At 56.7% G+C, this 11141-nt stretch overlaps 2 protein-coding genes across 2 annotated transcripts; one reads left to right on the top strand and one right to left on the bottom strand.

Moving 5' to 3' along the window:
• Positions 1-258: 258 nt before the first annotated feature.
• GUITHDRAFT_104681 (hypothetical protein) lies at positions 259-3316 on the bottom strand (the record flags this gene model as incomplete). The annotated part of the gene is made up of 19 exons (XM_005836640.1): positions 259-348; positions 394-489; positions 583-713; positions 966-1050; positions 1341-1400; positions 1449-1569; positions 1617-1644; positions 1773-1794; positions 1843-1900; positions 1943-1986; positions 2033-2105; positions 2155-2208; positions 2273-2316; positions 2585-2644; positions 2699-2731; positions 2793-2857; positions 2902-2949; positions 3155-3210; positions 3261-3316. The coding sequence occupies 19 exons, from the start codon at positions 3314-3316 to the stop codon at positions 259-261; spliced, it is 1224 nt and encodes a 407-aa protein (XP_005836697.1).
• A 492-nt stretch (positions 3317-3808) lies between these two features.
• On the top strand, positions 3809-10975 carry GUITHDRAFT_104682 (hypothetical protein; the record flags this gene model as incomplete). Its single annotated transcript, XM_005836641.1, has 4 exons — positions 3809-9943; positions 9992-10068; positions 10243-10792; positions 10835-10975. The coding sequence occupies 4 exons, from the start codon at positions 3809-3811 to the stop codon at positions 10973-10975; spliced, it is 6903 nt and encodes a 2300-aa protein (XP_005836698.1).
• Positions 10976-11141: the final 166 nt, after the last annotated feature.

The raw sequence follows: 11141 nt of genomic DNA on the forward strand, positions 1-11141 counted from the left end.
ATAAGATGTCTCACCTCCCTCCCTCCCTCCCTCCCTTCTCCTCCTCCTCCTCTAAGATCATTTCAGCTCCTGCTCGCCTTGCTCCATGAATGAGGTCAGCATTCGCTTCACCCCTGCTCGATACTCCAACGCCAACTTCCGGCGAACTTGCGTCGCCTCCTCCCCCTGCCATGACAGACCCACTTCAGACAAGCTGCTCTGTCCTGCCCACATTCCTCTTCTCTTCCTCCCCTCCCCTCTCCCCTCCTCCACCACCTCCTACTTCTCCTCCTCCTCTCCCTGCGCCCTCTCATCGCCCTCCTGACTCTGCTCTTCACTTGTCTGCGCTCTCACCGGCTTCAGCTTCTCCTGCTCATCATCGGTCAGCAGGGATCGGGTTGATGGCACAAGCACCATCTCCTTGTCGTCGTCAGCCAGAGACGTCTCCATCCTCTTCAGCTCCTCCTCGCACAGGCTGATCACCTTCCTTATCGCCTTCGCCCGCAGCTCCTGCGTCACATGTTAGATTTACAACATCTCCTTGTCCTCGTCCTCGTCGACATCCTCGTCCTCGTCCTCGTCCTCGTCCTCGTCCTCAATTACCTTCGTGCGTTCGGGGGACAAGCTGGAAGAGCACATGGTGAAATGGCCAATCGCAGGGCTGAAGGAATCCTCGAAGTCCGGCAGCTCGTCCACAGTGGCGTACGCGAGCTGTAGAGAGGACAGCAGGTGGCCTGAAAGAAGCGAAGAGACGACAGTGAGACGAGGAGCAAGCAAGGGATGTGATGATGGTGATGCAAACGATGATGATGATGATGATGATGATGATGGTACTGCTGCTGCTTATGCTGGTGGTGGTGGTGATGATGATGATGATGAGAGGAGGGGGGTGGGGGAGAAGGAGGAAGAGGAGGAGGTAAAGGAGGAGGAGGAGTGTTATCAGATCGAGAAAATCCATAAGAAGAACATGAGGAGGAGGAGACGACCAGAAGCTTCGACGCTGCCAGGTCGGATAGCAAGAGGAGCTTCACAGGCATCCGCAGTCTGCAGCTTCTCAAGCTTGAGCTTCACCTAACAAGTTGAGAAAACAATCAGGATGACTCAAGGACGTCGTTCCAGAGGAGAGAGGAGAGAGGAGAGAGGAGAGAGGAGAGAGGAGAGAGGAGAGAGGAGAGAGGAGAGAGGAGAGAGGAGAGAGGAGAGAGGAGAGAGGAAAGAGGAGAGAGGAGAGAGGAGAGAGGAGAGAGGAGAGAGGAGAGAGGAGAGAGGAGAGAGGAGAGAGGAGAGGGAGGGGGAAGGGGAAGAAACAATCAAGAAGAGTCCAGTGCAGAGGAGAGGAGGAATGGGGAGGAAATGCTAACCGTATCGAGACTCTCCTGCAACTCAAGCTCGCAAACGTCTCCGAGCAGCTCAACAAGATCCTGCAGAGATCGAGAGGGTGAGGAGGTGGCACGGGGAAACTCAGTGACCTTGTACAGAACGAGGTACTCGGCCTCGTTGTCCCGTAGGACGAGCCCATGGGCAGAGAGAAGCTCGATGTTGGTCTCCAGTCCGTACGGTAGCAGCACCTCCTCCCCGGCTCTCCATTCCCTAGTCGGAGGATGACGAGGGAGAGAGGGAGGAGGAAAAGGAGGCACCTTGTTGAGCAGATGTCGATGTAAGAGTCTTGTAACGCAACTCTCAGCGTCGTCGAGGTGACAGCACAGCAGCGCACAGCGCACAAGGACAGGATGAGCATCAGACAGGGGGGAGGATTTGAGGAGAAGGTTTCACGACACAGGACGGGATCAAACCTCCGTCATCCCCTTGAACGACCTTGTGAAAATCGTCAGTCATGAACATGCCAGGCAGCGACCGGACTACCTGCCAGGGGTTCTCGAGGATCTCGAGAGAGTCTTTGAACTCGGACTCCAGCTTCGCCCTTTCACCGCATCACGTCCTCCTGCAACCAGCCGCCTCATACCATGTGACGGGGGACTCGGGCAGGTGGTTGAAGAGGTCTGCGGCCTACAGGAGTTTGAGGTCGGATATGACTTGACTCTCTCTCTCTTACAGGCACAAGACTACGGGCTGGTCGGGCAAAGTCCTCGTTGCTGTCCAGCAAGAACGATCGGCTCCTGACGATACTGGCGGTTGAGCTTGTCAAAACCAGCTGATCAGCGCTGAGAGTCTCACCCGAGCGCCCACTTGAGACGCTCCTCGTCCAGGTTGTTCTCCTTTGCACAATCACTGGGAGCAACATGAGCTAGCGATCGGCGGCAGTCGGAGGACGCGACGCAACTTTGACTGCGACCGCTCCACCCACCTTACAAGCTCATCGAAGTGCAGCTTGAGAGCCTGTAACAAGGAGAAGAAGCAGGAGGAGGAGAAGAGCAAGGAAAAGGAGGCAAGGAGGCAAAAGAGGAGGAGGAGGAGGAGGAGGAGGAGGAGGAGGAGGAGGAGGAGACTTCAGAAATGGAAAAGCAAGGCTGTCGAATGAGGAGGATTTCCTTGATTTCTTCAACGGCAGGCTCGAACTGAAGCTGCTCGATCTCCTCTAAATCCCACATGACCTGTCATCGCACGTTTTATGCATAAGAATCGCCTCGTGCTCGCTCGAGTCAACCGCTGAGTGGAGAGCTGTCGGCAGAACAGCATTGGCATACTCTTGCCAGAGTTTGCTCTTCTGAGCAGAGTGGAGGTTCATCAGCTATGTTGACACCATCGACGTTGCACGTACTTGTTCGTTTTCATCTCCTGATTCCTCCAGCACCTGACAAGATCCTCAGCTCGCTGCAAGCTCATCGCACGCTGCGAGCCTGCAAGAGGTTGACCGCCAGCCGAATGTCTGAGGAAAGCTCGCCCTTGATGCTCTTGGCGGGTACAGTAATGGCCAAGTCTGTTCGACCACTCAGCCTTCATGGCAGCAGAGGGATGGCCAACCCAAAGGAACGCTGATCAAGACGTCTCCAGGCTGTATGCTCTTCTTGGCTATGAATCCAAGGTCACAAGTGCCCGTGTCCTACCGTGAGTGAGGAGGATCGAACAAGCGTCAGGTCAGTTTGTGCCTGAGTCTTGGTGAGCTCGAGGAGGGTGTTGTCAATGTCCTGCCATTGCTTGTGAGGAGATGGATAGATTACCACTGATCTTCTTGCAGCTGATCTTCTACAGACGGTCGAGCAGGTAATCGACTTACAGGTAAAATGTCCATCTTTTCCCACAAGGACTTCTGGAAAGATGGCCAACCTTGGTCTGGTGCAAGGGTTCACAGAGGCAGAGACTGGAGTCAGCAGTTAACTTACTGGCTTGCAACGAGCAGCGGGAGGTAACTAGTCCTCGACATCTCTGTAGCTTGCATGCGCTTTTTTGTATTGAAGCACCGCGGAACGAGCTTAATGTAGGGGAAAATGCAACGAGGGGGGAGGAATGGTGTGATGGAGACGACAGTGAGGAGAAGGAGGAGGAGAAGGAGGAGGAGGAGAAGGAGGAGGAGGAGGAGGAGGAGGAGAAGGAAGACGCTGAAGTAGCAAGCGACAGGGGTAGGAGGAAAAGGAACCACACAGTCATTGCGGCTGCTCGGCCCCCCGAGAGAGAAAAAAAAGGGGGGGCAGAGCCGTAAAATGTTGTTTTTTTCTCTATCCTGCAAATAACCGCCAAACTGACATGTTGACTTTTTTTATCCCTGAGCCGCCGCCAATGGAGGGACGAACGTTTGCGGCTACCCCCTCTTCCTCCCTCCCCTCCCTCCCTCCTCCTCCTCTATCACGTTCAGATCGTTCTCCTCTTGTCCTATCCTCCTCTTCCTTCCTCTGAGTCATTGCCGGCTGCCTTCTTGTACCGCCCCATTCGCATGCGTCGTCTTACTCCTCGCGCGACTATGGCGGGCAAGTACGTCAAGATCTTGATCATGCTCTCAGCAGTCAGCAAAGCATGTTGCGTCAAGTCCATTAGCAACTTCAGCCCTCGTACGGTGCCTATCAATCTTGCATGGACAGTGGAATTGATTGGTTCTGAACTTTCTTCAACGGACATGCTTGCAGTTTTGACCGACGCCAGCAGTTGCGACCAGAATTCAACGTTATACTTCTCTGTTCCTTCTACACGTATGTACTCAGTATCTGAGGCTGGGACTTCCGCAACCGTGACTGCTCGAATTTCAAGCCCAGGGACTTTTTCAGTGTGCTTCTACTTTTCTGACTCGAAGGCTTGGAAAACTATTGGAACCGTCCTTGTCAGTCCTCCAAATGTGACAGCGTTGTCTTTGCCCTCGCAAATGAATCTTGGGAATCAAACTGGTTCACAACCTGTATTGCAATTTCTGTCACAGCATGATTATTCTTTGCAACTTTCTGGCGTTGGTTTGGTTGTTAACCAGAATTTGCTTTCGCTGAGCTGGAAACCAGACAATTGCTCGAACGATTTATCTATGCCAGGAGGGACCAACGTCGGACTTTCAACTGCAAACAATGAAGGGACGAGCGGAACCTTCACATTCAGATTGACATCGCCCGATCCGTATGACAAGCTTGCGCTTTGTTTGAACTATTCTCGAGGGAACAGGATTTACGAAGTTTACTCTTATGGATTACCATTTGCAAATGCAAAGCTGGAGGCTCCGATCTATGCGACTTGGACAGCGAGATTGCAGAACAATCAAGAAGTAAATGCCGTGAGTCCCAGCAATCAAGTGACCTTCATCGTGCAAGGTACCAACATCTGGACCAGTCAACTTCAAGCTTCATGTAGCATGGCTTTGACGCCGTACGTGATCTGTATCAAGATAGCCACAAGCTGCGATGGGGCCTTCACTGATACGTCTGACATAAGTGGAGGCGACAGTGTTCTCCTTACAGATCGAGGCGCGAACTCAGGACAAGCTGTTGTGACATTCTCCACCACAACCAACGACATTACTGCCAAAGTGTGTGCTCGAATGGCTGGGACTACTGTTTGGACACAGGTCGGAAACTCAACGTTCTTGATCCGGGCTCCTTACTTCCAAGCAATCTCACCGGTTCTGGACTCATCCGCAGCTTTTTCTGTCACCTTGACAGGGGGTGGATTCAACGCCAATACCTTCGTTAAGATAACCGATGATTGCTCGATATCACCAACGAGTGATACTAGCAACATCAAAGGTGGAGACGGTCGAAGTTGTACTCCGGTTTCGGCTACACAATGCATCGTTGACTTCAGTGGATTGATTTCCGACATTGATACAGTAGGAGAGGTGTGCATGAGGGACCTTGGGACAAGCTATAAGAGTGCTTTCAACCAGTCGCTGACGAAAGCGGGGAGCGTTCTCATCTACAAGTCTGTAGTGATCAATGCGACTCTTCCCAGCTCAGCGCGGTCAGGGCAGCAGTTCTCCATCACTGTCGGTGGTAGCAGGATGTTTGCCAGCGGTCAAGGAAGCTTCCAATTCAAGTTTGCGTCGAGCTGCTCCAGCTCGCTGACAGACGTGTATGGAAGCACTGTGTCACTGACTGTCAGTGCAGATCGTAGTGTCGGGACAGCATCTTTCATCTTGGGAGCCATGTCCAACAAGACGGTCTACCTGTGCTACAAAAGGACATACAGCACTGTCTTTTCCCCGCTCAGCAACTATGCTGTCTTCCTGCAAGAGATGGTGGTTCATTCCTTCACGCCAGACCAAGTCAATTCTAGAACTCCTTTCTCGCTCTCGTTGACTGGTTCAAACCTGATTGTCTCGGCGCTACAAGTCAAAATCTCCTTCGATTGCTCGCTCAACACCGACAGCGATACCACTCAAGTCATCCAGGGAGGAGCCGGCAAGACTTCGTCTGACGGCGTTTCCTTTGGGTTTGAGCTCGTGTCAACGATCCTGGTATCTCAAGCTCAAGTCTGCTGGAGGCTCGTCGGCTCCTCGTACAAGCAGGCAGGCTCCTCCTCCCTCGCCCTGCAGCCCATCCAGATCACTTCCTTCACACTCGCCAACCTCGTCAGCCTCGGCCAAATGTTGGCCATCGAGCTCGTCGGTACCACTGGGACAGGAACAACTCCCATCTACGTCAAGGCAGCGGCAGACTGCTCCTCCAATGCCGACAACGTCGGGACCATCCCAGGCTCGGAGGGTCAGGTCGCGACGATTGAGAACTCGAAGCTTGTGGTGAAGATGCTGATGCTGACAGTGCAGCCTGTGACGCTGATGCTGTGCTGGCGGGTTGCGTCAAGCCCGTACATGAGGGTCGGTCAGCAGTCGATCTCTCTCCCTGCGTTCTCCATCACTCAGATTCAGACCTCCTACGCCATCTCCGGGGTTCCCTTCATCGTCACGTTGGTCGCCCAGCCTGCCGTCGCGTTTCCTGAGCTCTCGTCGAACCTGCCGATCAAAGTGAAACTCGCGAGAGACTGTCAGACCTACTCGATGTCAGACGCGAGCGACGTGACGGGAGGGGACGGGAGGGTGCTGGACTCCATGTCAGCTGGACGAGACCTCGCCCTGTACTCGTTCAACATTCAAGTCTACGAGACGACAACCCTGCAGGTCTGCTGGACCATGAAGACAACCTTGTACGGATACTCGTGGATCGGCCAGACCTGGTTGCTGACTGTCTACCCGGCCTCAGCTGTCGTCTCAGCTGTCAGCCCTGCTGTCCCTATGGTGAACCAGCCGGTCACCCTGACGCTGCTGGGAGATCTCGGCCTGCTCAACTCTGCGATGATCCCCGTAAAGGTCAAACTGTCGCGGCAGTGCCGAGGGAAGACGAACTTCAACGGGCTGGTCGACATAGTGGGAGGAGAGGCAAGAGTGATCGAATGTGCGAGTAAGAGCACTGCATGCGCCATCCAGCAAACCTGTGGGAGCGACGCAGTCACTGCCTCCATCTCCTTCGTCCCCAATGTCGCCGTGTCAGGCTATCAAGTCTGCATCGCCATGCAGTCTCCTGACTTGATCTCCGGCACCTGGCAGACTGCTTCCTTCCTCTCTGCCGTCCCGTCGATCTCCCGGCGAATCTGGTCCCCCGCCATCTTGAACGCGAGCCTGGAGGACAACAGCTTCCCCGTCCTCGGCGTTCCCTTCACTGTCCTCTTCCTCGGCGTTGGGTTTTCTGACTCCGGCGATCGGGTCAAAGTCAAGATGATCCCGGGCAACCAGCTCTGCGGCTATCCCTTTGCCCCCGTCGGGCCCAGTTGCCAGTGCACAGGAGGAGGAGTAGCCTTGTCTGCGGGAGCTTGCCAGTGTCTCCCCACCTCCTCCGACTTCTCCCTCATCCCCAACAGCCTCGTCTCCTACATCCATGCAGTGAACGCGTCCTCTGCCATCCTCTCCATCACCAGCGCCGTCAGCGGAGAGGTGCGGCTGTGCTCGACGGTGGAGGCCGCCGATGGGACCAACAGCCCCTACGAGGAGGTGATGCATTTCAGCATCCTTGCGCCGGTGGTGGACTGTGTCTCTCCTCCCATCGTCTCCTACCAGAGCAGGACGAGGATGCGGCTGGTGGGGCGAGGGATCAGCGGAGCTGACCAGCTCAAGCTCGTCTCCTCCTCCCTCTCCTGCTCAGCGGCCTCTGTTCTCTGGTTTTCTCCTCTCCAGCTCTCTCAACTCTTCGACGCTCGGGTGGATCCGCGCGGGCAGTGGGCCACCTTCACTCTCGTCTCCCCAGCTGAGGGAAGTGCTGGAGGAAATAGCTTCATCGTCTGCTACTCCTCCTCCTCCTCCAAGGGAGTCTTCGTAGCTGTCGGAGAGGGGGGGCTGCAGCTTGACCGAGCGAGGGTCAGCAGTGTTTCTCCTTCCTCGGTCTACCTCGGAACATCCTTCATGCTCACGGTGAGAGGAAGCGGAATGAGCGAGAGTCACTCCATCTACCTCGTCCCCTCGCAAGCTTCATGCAGCTCCTCCTCCTCCTCGCCATGGACGCCTGGACCTCTGACTTGTGACCTCTCGACTGGATCTGAGCGAAACTGCGCAGTGAGCATGAGCTATGATTTGACGTCCGCCGTCGTTCAGCCCATCAACTACTCCGTCTGCTACTCCACCAGCACCAGCAACTCAACTGCCAGTCTCCTCCTCGCCCTCCTCCCGACTGTCTCTGACGTTGTCCCTTCCATCGCCTATGCCGGCATCAGCAACTCGTTGACGGTGCGAGGGAGGGGTCTCTCCTCCTCCCTCTCTCGCTCCCTCGTCCTCCTCTCTCCCTACAGGAGCTGTGCGGATGCTGACGTATACCCCGACGTGACCACCAGCGACCGCGCGACCTTCCAGCCGAGCTCGCAGCAGGAGCAGCAGATCGTCTTGCTCTCCCTGCTCGCAGGCATCAGCGGCATGGCCAAGGTCTGCGTGCGGGTGGGAGGAGCACCCTTCACTGAGGCAGGTCGGGTTGAGATCCTCCCGCCTGCCACCCAGAACGTGAGCGTGAAGACCCTGGTAGACCTCAGGGACGCCAGCAAGACTTCAGCTGGACTCGGTCTAACGGTCTTGCTGGAGGGGAAGGGGCTGACAGCTCCAGAGCTGTTCCTCAAGATCGTCCCGGAGGGGAGGAACTGCTCGGGGAGCATCGACCTCGAGGCAGACGTGGCGAGAGGAGGAGGAGGGCAAGCGGTGACCAACATGCGGGCTGACTTTCCCGACGGGATTCTCGAGAGGGGGAGGATGAAGGTGTGCTTGCTGGGGAAGGGTTGGAGCACCTTCGTGGAGGTAGGAGGAGGTTCGTTCGAGGTCATCTCCGCAGGAGCAAACATCTCCGACTTCCAACCCAAGTCGACGGTGACGGGGAGGAGGACGAGGCTCAACGTCAGCAGCATCGGGAGGGCGAGCAGGTTGGGCAGCTTGCTCTTCCTCGCACAAGACTGCAGGAACCAGCTGACGGCGCAGGGCGACATCGTCCCGCTCCTCGACAGTGAAGACGCGGCAGGACGAGACGCGTACGCCATGATCCTGGGGAGCAGCGTGCAGCAGCTGTCGGTGTGTGTGGTGGCGGAGCAGGGAGGAGACGCCATCGACCTCGGCAAAATCTCCTTCCTCTTCGACCCCTCCTTCACTCAGGTCACCCCGACGACCATCATGCCGGGCCAGACCGTCGCCTTCCTGCTGCGAGGGGCTGGGCTCTCCTCCTCAAACCTCGTCAAGTTGGCTCAGTCGTGCGGGGACCTGACTTCTTCCTCCATCTTTCTCGGGGGCGTCTCCTCTCCGCTCGTCAACATCTCGTCCTCTCTCAACGAGGCTGCCACACTCTCCTTCTCCATCCTCCCAGCTGCTGCTTCGCTCTCCCCCATTTCCATCTGCGTCGCGCCAGCCTCAGGAAGGAGCTACATCGCCCTCTCGTCCATTCTCGTCAAGACTGTGCTCCCCTCGATCGTCCTCCCTCCCGCCGCCAACGGTCTCATCTCCATCCCCCGTCACTTTCCGTCCACCTTCCAGCTGGCAGGGACCAACCTGGCAGTCGGGGACGGTCTCGTCCTTTCCAAGTCTCCCTGCTCCTCCGCGTCGTCTCCCTCCTGGCAGGTGTCGAGCAGCATGCAGGCGGCAAAGGGAGGAGAGCTCAAGGTCGTCACATCAGCGGATCTTCTTCCTCCTGCTCCTCCTTGCTCTCAGTCAAGGTACAAGCTCGTCTTCCAGGTCGAGGAAGTCGCCTCCTCCCTCCGCGCCTGCTACGTCCCGCTCGGCTTCTCCTCCTCCATCGAGCTCCCCACCAGGGTCGCCGTCACCTACCCGACGCTATCGCTCATCCATCCGCTCTTCACGTTCGCGGGGAGGGCGCAGAAGTACACGTTGCAGGGGAGCGGAGGATACCAGGCGGGAGACCTTCTCCTCCTTGTCCCTTCCTATACAGCAGACGGTCTGACTGTGGTCTCCTGCTCCTCCGTCACTGCTGCCGTCCTGTCGGACGCGAGGACGTTGCGGTACGAGGTGAAGGAGGAGGACGTTGTCGGGACCTCCTTCTCTGCTACCTTTCGGCATGAGGAGGAGAGGATTTCTCTGCGCGCCTGCTACCTTCCCAGTGGCTCCTCGAGCTTGCAGGAGGTGGGGGCAGGGAGCAGCGTCGACGTCCGCGCTCCTCTATTCGTGCAGGTCTACAACAAGAGCATGTACGCGCGAGAAAACACCAGCATCGTCATCCAGGGAGAAGGACTTTCTACCAGCGACAGGTGACCCTCCCGCCCGCCATCCTTCACTCCCTCCTCCTCGTTCCCTCCTTCACCCTTGTTCTCCTCTCCTTCCTTTTCCTCTCCTTCCCTCTCCTCTCCTACCATCTCTTGTCTCCTCAAGCTCTCCTCTCCTCCTTTCCTCTCCCTCGTCCCCTCATCCTCCGACTTTCGCAGGCTCAAGATCGTTCGTTCCGACCAAGACTGCAGCTCGCTGCTGGTGGTGGACGGGGGAGAGGAGAGGAGTCCCTGGTGGGTGAGCGAGGCGAGCAGCGAAGCACAGTTATATTTCGAGCTCGCCGTCACAGCGGTGGGGATGGTGAAGCTGTGCTACAAGGATCGGTTCTCCTGCAAGTATCAGGGGCAAGACTTCATCCTCCTCCTCGCTCCTCGCGTCCTCTCGGCCTCTCCCGTGCACACCTACATCATCTTCAATCGACTCAGCCAGGTTCTCCTGCAGGGACGGGGGCTGCACGTCACGGACAAGGTCAGAGTGGTCGATGCCAACTCCTCCTGCTCCTCCTCCCCGCCCTTCGCCTTCGGGGAGAGCGGATCGTTCACCAAGGACGAGAGCAGCAGCGGCTTCATCCTGAGCATCAAGCTCGAAGGGTCCAACACTACTGGGCTCATCTGCCATCGCTACTGCATGGACGTCGGCTGCTCGTACTACAGCCCCTACGTCAGCAGCTCCGTCCTGATCCTCCTGACCTTCCCGCAGATCTTCGAGGTGAGACGAGGCGAGGAGAAGTTCTGCTGACCCGCTTCGCAGATTGTCCCCAAGAAGTTTCAGATCAAATCAGCCATCGTCTTCACCCTCTCAGGATGGAGTTTCACGAGCTTTGACCGCGTCAAGGTCTTCCATCCTCCTCCTCCTTCTCCTCCTCCTCCTCCTCCTCCTCATGGCAACTGACAGGTGGTTGACCGGACTTACGTTTGCGATGGCGATGACGATTCCCTCGGCATCCTCACGGGAGGAAACGGAAAGGAAATCACCCCCCAGGTTCCCTTTTCTGCCATTCTCTTGCTCCTAATCCCTCCTCCTCCTCCTCAACCAGTAAACCAGGTCAGAGCGAGCC

This window comes from Guillardia theta (assembly GCF_000315625.1).
Source record: "Guillardia theta CCMP2712 unplaced genomic scaffold GUITHscaffold_17, whole genome shotgun sequence".
NCBI lineage: Eukaryota > Cryptophyceae > Pyrenomonadales > Geminigeraceae > Guillardia > Guillardia theta.